The sequence below is a fragment of the Platalea leucorodia genome (assembly GCF_965183815.1).
Source record: "Platalea leucorodia genome assembly, chromosome: 4".
NCBI lineage: Eukaryota > Metazoa > Chordata > Aves > Pelecaniformes > Threskiornithidae > Platalea > Platalea leucorodia.
The window spans coordinates 93,494,886-93,510,491 of NC_138826.1; the positions used below are offsets into that span (position 1 = coordinate 93,494,886).

At 45.2% G+C, this 15,606-nt stretch overlaps 1 protein-coding gene across 4 annotated transcripts in view; it reads left to right on the forward strand.

The window, feature by feature from the left end:
* The window catches only part of SLC38A1 (solute carrier family 38 member 1), a 41,963-nt gene extending 35,392 nt beyond the window's left edge, over positions 1 to 6,571 (forward strand). For 3 of the 4 annotated variants that reach the window (XM_082308999.1, XM_082309000.1, XM_082309001.1), the window contains one exon: positions 426 to 6,571. In XM_082308999.1, coding sequence (XP_082165125.1) covers positions 426 to 527 — 102 coding nt within the window. In that variant the 3' untranslated portion in view covers positions 528 to 6,571. The remainder of the gene's footprint in view (positions 1 to 425) is intronic. The other variant, XR_014227865.1, reaches the window with a different exon arrangement.
* The last annotated feature ends 9,035 nt before the right edge of the window (positions 6,572 to 15,606 follow it).

Here is a 15,606-nt window from a genome sequence, read left to right on the forward strand (position 1 = left end):
CTGAGCAGACAGGCAGGAAACCTGCGTTTCACTTGTGGCTCCATCCACAGACCCCAAGACAAAAGGGCTGAACTTCGATGGACACGTATCTGATGGGAAGAGAATACTTATTTCCGTGAGGCTTTGAAAAGAGCAGAGCCGATTGGTCCTAAAAACAGACTTGCTTAATCCTCTTTAGGGATGATCGGTGTTTAAGAAGTGAATGGAAAGAATTAAAAAAACGGTTTTGGTGTTTGGCGAGTAATTATTAATGACACTAATCTGTTTAATTATCTATGAGTCTTGTCATTACTAGAAGTGCTATCCCATTTTAGCTGATAACTTTCATACATCACCTTGTAAATCTCCTTAAGAGGAGAAGTTAACATACTTGAATTAATTGTCTTTTCTTTTTATTCATTAATTTTCTCTTCTTTTTGTTCCAGGCTTCTCTTTTCTTGGCACTGGGGATAATGTTTTCCCTAGTGAGCATTCCCTTGGTCATCTATGACTGGGTACAATCAGGAGGCAGTGCCGAAGGCCACTGAAGTTCACCTCCTTCTGAAAAGAAGACACCCTGTTTGCTACACACCAAAATCGCAACCATCCGTTCTGTTATCTATTCCATCTTTTGTGAGTTTACTCAAATCAAATCCAAATAATGATTATCCAGTACTGAAAATATTGTTATGGGTGTATTTCCTTGCAGAAAACAGACCCATTTTTCCAACAGGCATATCACTCTGTCCCCCGATACTGAGTTATCAGACCAGCCTAAAGTCTGTGTTAATTGTCTGTGAGACTATATAGAGCATTGCTCATAGAAATTCATCACAATTAATTTGTTTCACCTCTTCCACCCATGAATTGCATTGTTCCATTATTATCGTTAGCCCTTGAACCATAAGCTCTGCTCCTTTAGGGCAGCAGCGCCTCTTGTTATCAGTCCCAACTGGAGTGATGTCAGTTCACACCCTTCCCCCCCACCTTTTAGCCAAAACTCTGCTCTCCAATTGTACGCATACAGTTTGTTTGTTTGTTCTGTTGCTGTTTCGTGCACCATTTGCCTCGCTGGGTTAAGTGTAGCATTCTGGATACGGGCAGAAAAGGCACCACAAGAGTGTAAATGAGCGTTGTATAAGTGTAGGTCCTAAATCTGTTGCTTCTCTCTGATGTTCTGGTAGGGGAGCCAGCCCCAGGGCTTGGCCATTTTGTGGCTTTGGGGAACAGACCTGTGTGTCTTTGTGATGGGGCGCAGGGAGCAGGAGAAGGACAGCCGCCACCACCACCAGCCACCATTCCCCGGGCACACTTCAGCTGGAGCCTGACCAGAACTAGACTTGACCCCAAGCCATGAGTACTTGAGCCTGAAGAGAAGCAGACGGTTGGAGATTTCCACAGGAAGTCTGCGTTTTCTTCAGCATTAAACTGTTTACTAATGCCCCACTTCTCTTCAAAAAAAAAATGGCAAGCTCCAGTTTTATCAAAACCTACGCATTTAATCATACCTCATGCCTTTTCCGTTCTGGGATTCATTTGTACATACCTTGTAAAGACTGGCTCCTCTCTTGTGTCTTGCCCTCCTCCCACTGAAGTCAGCGGGGTTTTTGACAGCAGCGGGAGCAGGATTTGACTCACCCTGCCAAACTACTGGATTTCTAATGGAAATCATCAATTCTCCATAACAATTAAAGAAAAGACATTCAGTTACTACTAGCAGAAACACTGTAACTTGCATCTGTTGTCCACAAAATAAGCATTTGCCTAATGCCTTATAGCTGGTGTAGAGAACTACTTGTAGAGACTCAAACGCTAAGCAGGTGATCATTCACCATCCTGAACAGACATCTTTTATTAGTGCACTGCCAGCAGCATTGTGTCATTCACCATGTGAGCTAAAAAGCATCTCAAAATAGAACCCAGCTGCCACTGAAAGAACCGATGGCTAAGGGGAGCCCCGCTTCACGCCCAAGGGCCGCGTGATGCCCTCGGTGTGCTCGAGCCGTACCTGTCAGTATGCGGTGACCCTCTTGTTCCCAGTAACTGGTTCATTGCTGACTCCCATTGTAACTGTGGAAGGAGACTGTCATCAGCTGTGGGGAACCTGTCACTGCAGCTTGCTCTTTCCAAGGTTAGGGATGGAGAACTTGGGATCTTGGGATTTCTGTGAGCTATTGAATTGCCTCAGTTGGCATTACCTTGTCCTACAAGGCTAGAAGTCACTGAGAATTGAGATCACAGAGCACTTCTCAGGACCTTGAAAGCTGATTTCTGAGGGTAACAACCAGAGAGGTTAGTTTGAGGCCTTCCTTGGAAATTGGGCATTGAGATGCAGAGCATTCATGCTGCAGAAACTAAGCCTACTAAACCCAGACTTCTAGATCTGTACCTCAGCCTAGGCAGTAAGGTACCCGGCTCTGCCGATACTCCGCTGTGATCCAGAAATAAGGCAGAGTAGACTCCGCAGGCTGCCCAAGTCCTCGGAGCAGCCCAGCAGCAAGAACAAAAGTGGAAGCCTCTTCCCTCCAGACAAAGTGACCTGCTAGACTGCAGAGCAGGGTTCCCTTAGCTTGCCCACCTCCTGGCCCTTCAGACTTTCACTCTTTGTGGCACAGGCTCCCAGCAGGGTCTCGGGTGGAGCGTCCTTCCTCCCAAGCACCCCCCAGTCCAGCATTTAATACACGAACTGCTGAGCTACCTGGGACCCCTGGGCTGAGGCAGCTCATGCTTTCTGGCAGCTGGTCTCAGACTCTTGCGTGTGATGGTGCAGGTCACTAGTTTTGTCTGCGATATCTCCTTATGGGACTGATCCTGCCCTGATTCACAGAGAAGTCCATACCATAGCCTACGAGCCCAGGTGTTAGTCAAGCCCTGGAGAGAAGAACCCATGCTCCGTTCCTATCTCCTCGCAGCTCGTTCCAGGCATCCTCCCAGCTTGGGGTGTAAGTTTGTGGCTCCCCATCCACAGGCACCCAACCCTTCCTGGTCACTGCAGCAGGAGCCCAGCATCTCACTCTGTTTTCTGACTCAGCTTGCTGGAGTCGCATTTCAGGTTTCGAGGTGCCTTATAATCTCTCTGGATCTCATCCCAAAAACCTAGCTCAGACCTGAGAATGCAGTGTTATGCTTAAAATGCTCCAGGGCTCTCCTACTTTCCTCCCCCCTTTATCCTCCTTCTACTACTGATTTATGAGCAGTGCAGCTTTGTGCATCAGGGGGTTGTGAGAGAGGTGATCCTGGGAGCGACTTTCAAATACCCAGGTAGGAGCTAGAGGTCTGATCTGCTGCACAGTGTCCCAGCAAGGTCACAACTGCGACATCTCCCTCCCACCACCCCGCAAATAGTCTGTAGTCTTGTGTTTAAAATACCAACCACTGAGTTTTGGCACCCAGCTTCCTTCGACTTGAAGGACTGTTGGGTGACTAATTGCTCCTTGCATCTTCCTAAATCTCCTCCATCACTATCCCTCTGTCTCCTCTTTGCTATTCTGCTGCCTTCTTTTTCCCAGTTTGTTTGTATACTGGAGTTTTATTGGATAAATAGGGAGAAGAATGAGCTGGGTGTGTGCATGGAGTGAAATTACCCGAGGTACTGGACCATCAAAGCATATCTTAGATACTGAAAAATAGATACCCAAAATATTGAGTCTTTAAATAGACTTTGTTTCTGGGTCTCTGAAAAAAAAAAAAATAGGAATTCTGCTTAGACTGATTTACTGGCATCATATTTATAGATATTTATGGAAAGGAATCATGTGTTTATTGATGTCTGTGGTAATGAACGTGAAATAACGTGCTTTTTGTTTTTTCATCAGGTTTATACATTCTTAACAGAATGCAATAGACCCTGCTGTAACTGTCAACATCAGTGATGGATGACAATATTTGTATAAGGTTATCTGTAAAATGTACTGCTGTTATTCAGTTCATTTGAAATAGTGAACTTGTAGCCAACGATGTACGAGTCCCACATTTTAGCTAGGATTTTAAGAGCACAGTGAAATGCTGTAGGAGTTTCTCTATTGTTAAATTAATAGGATCCAGAGTACCGTATCTACTTAGTAGGTGGTAGCATGCTTTCTTTTCATAGAGAGTTTATCACTATTGTAAGAACTGCAAATGTCATAGACTGGATGCAAAATTGCTCCTAATAACTACAACAAAATACTTTAAAATTCTTGTTTGCATAATAGCAACAATTGAGTGGTGAGGGACAAGGAAGGACTAATTAGAAGCAGAGACTCCTAATAAGATTGTAGGAGTTAATCCTATACTTAAAAGATGGCCTTGCTGCCTCTCCTAGTCCACAGCACATTGCAAAGAAAATAGTCATGAGCTTAAAGCACCCTTATGGTTGCAGAGCACAGCTGCCCTTCTCTGTCCGATGGCAAACACGGCTAGTAAGTAAAACACAGTAAATTGTTATTTGGGAACAGTATCTCGGGAGCAGTAACCTCCCTGGGTGATGCTTGCTCCTGGTCAAAGGGCCAATGACACATCCGTGGACCAGCACAGACCTTTTGTAGGGCTGACACGGACCGAGTGGTGCCTGGCTTGTGTGCAGGCCCAGGGCAGAACGGCCGGTCTCACCCCGCGAGGTCAGGGGTGGGGATGCCCATCCGCTCCCGAGGGCTGCTTTGCTGAGCCACACACTGACCCATAGCTTGTGCTCCACTTGCAATAGCTCACACGTGCAAATGCAGATTGGATGATATATGGGTTGTGTCTGTACATCTGCCTTAAAATGCATAAGCGCCACAGCTCTCTCTAATATTAACAGTAAAAATTAACAGTAACAATTAATCTAGCTTATCTTTAAATGAATACGTTTCTTTGCTTGAACCTTACATTAAGGCTAAAGAGCATCTTGGTCAAAACAAAACTCTTTCCATGTGGTGGTGTCCCACCTCCAGTCCTACCGTCCCACCCCAGTGCCTGTAGCGGAAAGGCACAGCAGAATGTACTCAGCTCCATCAGCAGCTCCACGAGGTGGCTTTATCGCCTGGCGCCAGGCTGCTTTCTTAAACAATTCCCCAGAGCCCTTGGCGCCAGGAAAATTTTTGTTTCCTATAACTTACGCAAAGAATGTTTTATTTGTATCTAATGTAAGGATTTCTGTAACAAACTGTGAAAAAAAGATAATTAATTAATAAAAAATACAGGGCTGGAGAGGTCTAGAAATCACAAATTGTACACATGCCTATGTTTCTGAAGACAAATCTATGCAGTTGTGTTGTATTGTAGGAAATCTCATTTTTATGTACATATATATTGTAAATAAATAGGATGCTGTATATTTTTGCAGTTGTTTATCCATTATGATATAGAAGTGTTGAGATAGGCTCTGCATATTAAGAATAATTTTAATAGAAATACAAATACTTTAGCTTCTGACTTAGCAAAATGTATATCCTTTCCTTTCTCCCAAGACTTCACAAGTTAAATCCTAAACTTGAAATTATAATTACATGGCTAATGTAACAAGAAAAAGAGAAACAGAAGGTCCAATGAAATTGCTAGGATTAATTCCAGCGCATGACTCCCTGTTTTCTCAACAGCAAGTTAGCCAGTCTTCCTGCTGGGTAAAGTATCTCCCTTGTAAAGGGCCCCTTTGGTACCCAGGTACCTCTTACCTCCTCAGCTGAGGTCAGGTGGTAGTAAAGTGCTGAAAAGGCTTTATGCAGAAACCAGAGCAAACTGCAGCCAGCAGTTTGACCCAGCGTTATGCCATGTTGTATCCAGGCATGTATTTACCCAAGTAGTACAAACAGAAGTCGGGGCAGGACTTCTGCATTTCCATTTTCAGCTACCAGAGATGCCTGTAGTTCAGTAAAAAAGTACTACAAGCCAGGGGTGCAGACCTCCGCCGCAGACCCAGGCACGCTGCTATCATGCGACCAAAACACTAGCACCTGAGGCTGACAAGAGCATCCCCAGCCAGAGACTGCTTGCACATCCCACCCCACGAGCTGCCGGAGGCCAGTATTTTGGTCGTGGGATAGCTGCGTGTCCAGGGGTGAGGTTGATGGGAGGGGAGGGTTGTGTATGTCTTGAGAGTGCCTCCGTCAAGAGCCTTGTGTAGACTTTCTCAGTGGTAAAGCACAGAAATGTGTTTTTTCAGGATTGCTGAAAAACAGAGGTTGAGAAATGCATCTAAAAATAATTGTATTTTTTTTCCATGTTTACTTTATGGTCTTGGATGAAAATGAAACTTGAAATAACATTTGCTTTCACCGTGAGCACAAATTTGAGGAAAAAAACCTATATGCAGTCACTTCTACAGAGCTTTTCAAATTAATACAAGTGTACGTTTTGTTCTCAGTGTTATAGCCAACAAAATATAAACTGTAAAGGTATTTTTCCACGAGACTTGAACTTTAACTTGTTTATAGAAACCTGTTTTTAGTGTCCCAAGGTATGTTAAGGCTCACCCAGATCCAGTATAAACAATACTGTTTGAATGATGTACGCTTGATACGAGCTCGTCCCTAATAGATTGTTGAAGTGAGTCATTGGTAATATTTTGCTCCTGCTAACATCACCATACTTTGTGCTGCCCATATCCAAATAAACGATGCAGTTTTTCAGTTTGTGTGTGTAAATAAAAAAAATGTATTGAGTTCTATAACCTCTCTGTTACCTCTATAGTTTTTAAACATTAAAATTGTGATCTAAACTGATGTCAAGGACATACTCATTCTTTCAAAGGGATGGCTATATATGATTATAATGCCTTAACCAGCATGTGCTCCCTGCTCTTACGCAGGTATTTTCCCTGAACTTGGGGTGTGCAGCTCTTGCAAAGCCAACTGTATTAGACTCTGTGGAGAATATAGAGTAAAACATCAATACATGGCTATGGAGCATTAACGTAAAGTTTCTGATACAGTTTTAGAGGCACCTGAAGCCGGGGCATTTGGTCACCACAGACTGGTGTTGCTGAAGATGACAGCATTTCTCAAGCCCGGTGCATGTTTCTGCCTGTTCCCTGAAGGCTGTCCGAGTGCTCACCAGTCGGTTTCAGAGTCAAGTCAGGTTTAGCTTTAAGGACTGCTGTTAGAGTTGGGTTTGAGTTCAGATGCCAGACTGGTGCTTGGAGTGGCTAAACCCCTGCCAGACCTTCCCTCTGCTAGGGAAGCAGAAGCCGTCAGCAGATGGATGAGCAGGATACCCAAGGACAGTAATGTCATAAGCATTCCCAGCTAGATCTGCCAAAGTGCCTCTGGCAAAGCCTTAGAGGGCCTGGAAAATGCTAACTTTTTGCTTTTGACCACTAATTTTACTAGGGCTCAGGTTGTAGTGACCACTTAAAAAAAGGCCTCTTGGCCTAGCCATACGACTGAATCGCTTACTTGACTGAACAGGATGAGTACAGCCAACACCTCTGTGGCACGGCTCCCCAGGCCCGTCTGCAGGAGAAGCGATGGGAGGATTTATGCATCACAGGATCTTTGGCAAGCCTTTGCCTGATCCCCAAGCCCAGGGAAATGTCTTGAAGCCATAATCCTGGGAGCACAGAGGTACAAGCTTCTGCACTGAATTGGTCTAATAGCCTCTCCTGTTTGGGCATACTCGCTTCTCTACCCAGCCAAGAATAATCATCTCAGAGCCATACCTTAAAACATAGGAACATGGGTTGTGGAGCAGAGGAAAAAGAGGAGAAGCTGTATTTCTTTTCTTCCTTGCTTGCAGAGACAACAACAAATATCTTTTGCCTTATGCAAGGCGGTCTGACAGCTTCACCTGAAGCTCACCTAAGGCCACACAGCCAAAGAAAGAGATGTCAACCTCCTTTCCAGCCACAAGCTCCTACATTTGGTTTGGCTTGGTCTTCAGGTATCCCCAAGGTCAGCCAGGTCTCCGAGTTCATCTGACCAGTCCCTACTGGGGGGTGGATAAAAAAGGAAAATTACCTAGGGCAAGCTCTGCCTGAGGGAAGAGCCCCCCCATTTGGTTCAAGTTGGGTCTTAGTTTGACTTAAGTTTTTGTGAAATTGCAGTTAGTCGTCAGGCTGAAGCCCAAATTCAGGCCACTGTTAAGATGTCTCATTCCCCACTGTGCCTAGAGCGAGTAGCAAGTACTCAACACCAACTTTAAGAAGTGTGGAGAAAGCAGAGATGGTAGGACCAGGGATGAGTGGTAAGTCCATTTCTAAGCCTTTCTAATCACAGACCCCTGAGAAGCTGAACATGGGCTTCACTTCTTACACCCTGTTCTCCTCAGACCCACGCAGGACAGCAGCACCATTTGCTCTGCAGTCAGTTGTGTTAGTGATCTGGCTGAAATACGGACTTCTTAACACAGACCCCAGTGCTGTTAGACAGAAGTTTTCAGGCAGCCTGGCATCTGTATTTTGCGAATATTAAGTGCCATGCATTTCTCTTTCAACTTACAGTTACAGAAAATGGAGTCTTTTGAAGCTGTTGGTGTTACACTGCTAAATGCCATGGTGCTGGCAAGGGACGGTGCTGCTGGCTCAGCGTGCCTCAACCTTGCCATGGCTCACTGCTTGAAAAACATGAGGTTATTGGGATTCTTAGAAAAAGGTGTAGTTCGGCCAAGGCTTAGACAATAGGGCTAGGAAAGTAAACTGAGGGGCTGGAGTGGCACAGGCCAGCCCTGTCTGAGAGCCAATCTGCAGAGCAAAGCCGCCTTGTGAGGCTGGTGGTGGTGCCTCGCTGACTGCTGCCCTCTGAGATCCCTGTGCTATGGGCCCATGGAGGCTGCTGCCCTGGAAAAACAGAGGGAAGCGTATTATCAACAGGAGCCAGAACATTCCCCGGAGCCAAGAACCACATCCCCTCCTTGGAATATGCCACCTGGCTTAAAGCCTCAGCTCCTTTCCCCAGAGGTAACCAGATCCCCTCCTCCTGCCTGCTACGTCCCCTTGGGAGAGCATTTGCCCAGTAGTCAGCAAACCTTAAGCACTGCCCTCTTCCCAGTTACGAAAAGCTGGTGAAATTCACCTAGTTTTTGGTGGAGATCATTACTTCAGACTACACCCTTTGTACCAGGTGCTGACCGTGCCCATGACATACTCCCATGAGCTCTTCCTTCCTGGACGCCTTTGGGGGCCCATGCTCAGGTAAGTTCCCAAAAGTGACTCTTTCCAAAAACAGTTGTTTTCCCAGCAGTGCTCACTTCACGTAAGCTTTGCAACAGCTGGACCATCCCCATTACTGCCTGTTACAGACCTGCCCCGCAGCCCAGCCAGAGCTGCCGGCTCCCCTCCCCTCGCTTAGGAGGCCTTTGCTCAACCATTCCCCTTCCGCAGCACTGGCAACAACCCTTGTGCCTCTAGAGGTGTTTGACGCTGATTAGAGAGGTGAAAATGAAGTATCAGATGCGGGAGCATCTGTGGCTGCCAATTCCCTTCTCCGGGTTCATGCCATGCACTTGTACTGGTGAGCGGCCGATGAGGATGAGAGGAGAGGGTCTGTTGGCCAAATGTCTCCCCAGCCACCAGGAGCAGCCCTCCGGAGCTCCCTGCGTGTTCCTGGATGTGCAGTCTGCCGCAGGGATGCGGCGAGCGTGGGGCTTGGCAACACCGCCACAGCAGCCAAGCGCATGGAGGATAAAAAAGCAGTTGTTCTACCCTGGGTAATTATAAGGGAGCATAGTGGAGTTAGGCGCCAAGGTATTGGAAAGTGTTATGATAACAAAGAAACTCATGAAGAGGGTGGAGAAATTTTTATGATGTGAGATCAGATTAATGACCTGTACAACAGCTGCAGTAAAAACAGCAGCATACAGATGCTACAACATTTGTAGAACACATTTCTTCAAATCATAACCAAAGCCTGTAATTTACTAGGATGTTAAAAAAGAAGAAAAAAAAAAGAAAATTATATGTTCACTGACAAAGCCTGTTCTTGCAGACTCTGAAGTCTCCTCGGGCTTTGTGCAGGCAATGGTTCCCACTAGTATTTCTTACATGAGAGCTGGATCTCCTATTAATTTTCAGATACCATTTGTAGATAATCAGAGAAGTACCAGATGCTGGAGAAACAACTTCCCTGAAATAACGAGGAATTATATATCTCTTGCAATTAGATCATCATAAAATGAAAGGAAAACAGGCATCAGTCTGCCATTCTCGCATCCAGTGGCATTTAAACAATGAGCGCAGTCTCTATTACTACCGCTGGCAGGCCTCCAGCAGCACTTTGAAAAGGCAGCGTGGCCTCCCTGTAAATTGATAAACAATCTTGTTGAGCAACAGGCACAGGAACATTCAAGCCTTTGTTAAATTTTGACTCGAGTAGAGCACTAATTGGCATCTTTCCGGGCAGAACAAACAGGGTCAACTTCTCTGCTTTCCAGAGGCAGATTATTTTAACCAGAATCCGCAGTCTCCGCAGTTAATGGAATAAAACCCAGGACTGTGGGTACTAAGAGATGCAGAAATTGTTTGTTTTCTTAAAGAGTTCTGGTAGTGAAAACAATAAGATTCAGTTGACAAAAAAGCCTGAATAACTGAGTCCTAGCTGTGCTGATGTCTTCAACACACACTCAGGATCACTGCAAAAGCAGATGTGTCGTTTTCACACGGGATGCTGATTTCCCAGTGTAAGACGTGATCACAGACTGTACTGTTTAGGACCAATCTAAGCCAGAATGGGGATGATATTCTCACCTCTGCTCTGGGCCAAGGAACAAAGAATGGCCTGAAACCTTTCGTATGGGGCTGTCAGTGCCCACCAAGATGCAGAGTACGCTCTAGGGAGTGGGAAGTGTGCTCAGACACACGCATGCCACCTAATTATCTTTCTCCATCCAGTGCTCCAGCATGTCCCTGCCTGCTCCAGATTACACCAGGCCAAACTCAGCTCTTGGCGGGACTTATGCTCTGGTCAGTCATGAGGATGGAGTTCCTCCTTGCAGCCGACCAGAGCATGAGCCCACCAAGCAGAAGATGAACCCCATGCAGTTTGCAAACCCCAGGCAGGCAACTAAAGCACTGAGCAGGTGGGGTGGCACTACAACACGCCAGGCAAACACATCACCAACACCTTGACTTCTCTGGGGACAATCTCACTATCCTAGAAGAGACGACCATTATAAGTCAGGTCATTCAAGTAAGAACATGTCTATATTTACATTACAACCCTCTATCAAGCACAAGAGACCATTAGTCCTGTTTACTGCAGAAATAACCCATACTTCCTCTGAGAGAATCTGAACACCACTCTGAGGGCTTGGTACAGTTGTCTAAAATTGGAAAGATTTTTTTTTTATTTTGGTATTTACAAACAGTCCAAATGCCAGTAAACAAAATAGGTCAAAACTAATTGCTAGAAAACACCTCTTGCAACACGCTTTTTACCTACTCACCTACCTCTGAGAAAACATTGTGGTTAGCACAGCTGAGCAACAAAAACAACACCCACAAAGAGCAGGATTCATCAGAGAGGTGTACTTTTCACAAGGGGACAGACATAATGAGGGCATTTACCCACAAGAAGAACATGCAGTGTTTCCAACCCCACTACTTTATGGGTGCTGTCTCAGTGGACCTCTGTAAGTGCTCTGCCAAAGGCAGGATTGTACCAGCAGATGACTGGTAACACCTCTGCTACCTTGCTGGGGAAGTACTAACTTTGGGATGTCCTATGACTCAAAGCTGCAAAAGAGATTTCACGTGTCCTTGCCATAGGTCTGCCCAGCAAATTTTTGGTCCCAGGGACCTTCCAGGAAGATCCGGATGAGCCAAAGGCAGAAAACCCACAGTCTAGTTACAATAGACCAGATAAGCTATATAGCACCCATCTACAAATGCTGTACATTTTTGAAGAATTAAGAGCTAATTAACTGCTAACGAGGATGTGCTGAGTTTTACGAGCAAAGAAATTTAGCCACAAAGATCTTGGGTTGGTACAGAGCTTATTTCACAAAGGTCACTAGCAGCCACAACTAAGTGGTAGGAATACTACTGAAAAGGACCAGACTAATTTACTATTAGATACACAGAGCTATTCCCAGGCATCACTTCCACAGACTTTCCAAGGTTCAAAGCCTGCTGTGGAATGGTTGAAGGCACTGTGGTCAATGGAATTAGCCTTAGATTTATATAATCTGATAAAATGTCTTAGACTTTCATAATCTGAAGAACTGCCTTAATGGGTCTTTACTAAGATACTAAGTTATACGTGAATTGCTTTGGGGGGATGAAGGGGACAAGGGAAATGCTAGGTAGGCTTCAAGCCTTTGTATCTTTTATTGCTGATATAGGATTTATATTTTATTGGTTACAACCTTGGTAAGAAATGAAAAATTACCTGAATCAACTCTGTAAAAATGTGGAGAATCAACAAAAATACAGGAAAATAAACAGCAAAGGATGCCAGCATTGCACTGCTGAGGAAAATATTTTAAGGAATGAAAACTACCGCAATGGAGTTGTAGGAGCTCCTGGTCTTTTAGGGTGACATTATTGCAAATCTCAACTAAGCAAAAAAAAAAAAAAAAAGGCCAGTGCAGCTGTAAAGCTCAGTGAAACCCCATTTAATGTGTGAGGCCCAAGCTGCTATGAGGTAGCCAACGTGGCTAGTGATGGCTATTGCGAATTGCACAACTGGGCACCTGAGTCTTCTCTGTTCTTGAGGCAAGATTACTTTGCATATGCACTCATAGTTCTAAGTGTGTCTTTATCTATTGCTGCTCTTTTTCCTCATCTCCACAGTCAGTTGAGCAAAAATATCATTAGTTATATGATTTTCTCCTTGTGGGCTACACATGCAGACTAATCCCTGACACAAATTTATCATTTGTATCCAAGATCAAGTGGTAAGTCAGCACAGACACCAGCAGTTTAGCACTAAAGCAATAGGCTTTGCAGCAGTGCTGCATGCTATAGAAAACACATCTGCTCTCAACGCTGGTGAAACTGGGTTACCAGAAGAATTTCCTCCTGCACTGTTGTTTTATATCTGAACATGCAGAAACTGAGGTGTTACTCCAGCGTACAAGCTCCCGATGACCTGTGGAACAAATCCACCTCTTCCAGCAAGGAAACAAGAGGCAACCACAAGCCTCCCTGGTACTCACGGTGTTTTTCATAGGGTTAGGTCTGGGATAGGACAGATACCTCCTGTTTTGCTTCAACATCTGAAAAAAAATAGTCATACCACGACACTGATGTGAATGTGTCATTCAGCAGCCCAGCTCACATTTCTTGTGACGGCCTTAACCAACCTGCAAGACACTGGGTGCCTGCTGCTTTTTCCGTTTCAAGTCAGCAGATGGTGCTTTTAGAAGGATTGTCTTCCATCTCGGCTGCTTTAAAGCCAAAGGAGTTTGGTAGACCCTGTAAAGAGATGCTCCAGCAAGCTGCACGTCACCTGGGAAGCCTAGAAGGGGAATAAGAGGAAAAGGTTGCACACATAACCTTAATACTGGTTGAAATAAGGAAAGACTGACAGAGGGTCAGAAAGCTTTGTGTGAAAATATAGGTCCCTTGATGAGCCATGCTTTCATTTTTAGTAATGTGCTACTCTCATCTCAACATTTTATACTGCTGTTTCTCAGGAGAGAGTCTCAAACTGCCCCCAATGCACAGCCAGTCAAGATGGTGAAGTCGCTGTTCAACGTATTCTGCAGAGGCACAAAACAAACTGCAAAGGAAGAAAGTGCCCACAAGAGACCCAACACCTCCTCAGAGCTGGCCAGGTGAGGAGACGTTGGCCAGAAGGCCCCTTCGCCTGCCATCCTGCATTTGAGGGCCTTGAGGAGGACAGGGGAGGAGAACAAGGCAACTCAGTTTATTTATTACTCCCTTTTTAACACTTCTGTCCTTTTCTGTTTGATTCAGCTGCCGCCCTGTGGTTGGAATTTCAGTGTCAAAACTTGAGCAATTTGAATGCATTTTAATAATATTAGTAACAATATTATTCATAATATTATTCATAATATTGTTACATTATTATAATAATTCAGAGAATGTGAATTGTTTATATTCTTAAAATGTGCATTCCCTCTGCCTTTTTATTGAAAATTACCTTTTTCTTGAGCTTTTACAAAGATCTCGAGCATTTTCCCATGCCTCCCCTCTCCCCCTTGCCCAGGCGGTGTAGCCGCAGCCGGATTTTTGCAGGGGCAGCTCAGACCAGAGGTTCCCCTTCCCCAAGCACCGGGGCGACCCGGGGGCCCGCGATCTCTGCCTGCCTGCTCTTAGGGGCCGGGCAGGAAGGGCAGAGCCGGCTTCTTGGCCCCCAGCCGAGTTCCCAAACCACTTGAGAGCAAAAGCAACTCACCACGTGTGCCAGACAGGCTCTCCGAACTGTTCCCAGACTCACGGGGTCGGTGCTAGGACTGACCATCCTGCCCATCATCCACCCCATTCTTTTCTTGCCATAATAACGCCATAATTTTTCAGTCATTGCCTTTGTGTTTTCGAGGGACCTCCAGCAGCCTGGCTCCTGTAACGCTGAACGGAGCAAAGCGTGGGGACAACGTGCTCACACCCATAACGAGCTACGCTGCTCGTTTGCTGGTGCTGAGCTCCCCTCTCCCTGCGGAGCCAGCGGCCCATTTAAGGGTTCGCACTGCTGCGCCATAACCCGAGTGGCATCAACGATGCTTCCACTTGTCATCTGTGCTTATGGCATCCTGATATTACAATAACAATAATAAAAAAACAGTTCTATGCAGCTTTCACAGCTCTTTTGTAATAACTGAGAACTAACACAAACATTACTCTAACATCATCCAAGCAAATCTGTAATAAGTTTTGGTCTTGTATGGAAAATATTTCAATAAATGAGAAGTTCTACATCAGTTTTCTTGCTGTTTTACAGAATAAACCTTGTCAGAAGCATTTTAACATTAGCCTGGTTGATTGGTGATACTCAATGTGTTTCATAAAGCTAGCAAAACTCCCAGCAATTGAAATCAAATTAAGCGATGCTCACCGGATAGTCATACGCAGGGGAAACCACAGAGGGTCGTTAGTCCTAAGTGTGTAGAAGTTAAACAATATGGCTTTCCTGGTATATTGCCGCAGCAAATGACAACACAAAATTGATACCAGGCAGAAGACCAGCAGAAGATCTGCAAACACCATGAAGGAGTTGGCTCTCTACAGTTGTCTTAGCTGTGCCTCCTGCAGTTTGTTATAACATCACTCGCACATGGAAGCAGATGGTACGCTACGTATCAATTTACTATGCCTCTCTTTCACAGATTTTTTTTCAGCTCCGTCTGTGCATTTTTATTCAAAAGGGGACCATATGGTCCCTGTGAGGTAGTTTATAAATAATTGTATATTTACAGTAGCAACTGAAACCAGAGTCACATGCTTACCTTCAGGAAGGCAGCTGAAAGTAGCTGGGTACTATAGGGTTTGGAATGATTTCCTCAGTACAGCACAGAGATATGCAATGAATAATTAAACAGAAATTGATTTCACGTGGCCTTCCTGATTGCATTTGTTCTGCTACTGCTGCGAAACACAAGGTTCCTAATCAGAGCTGGTCGAAGAGAGACGGGGCCGTGCGTGCTCCGGCGGCATCGCCTCCATCGGTCATTTGCAGGCTGGAGCAATGACCCTGTGTCCCCACTGCACCCAGGGCTGGCTTAAGCTCCCAGTGAAGGATGGCCTAGGAAAGATGGTGCTGTCTCACCAGGAGA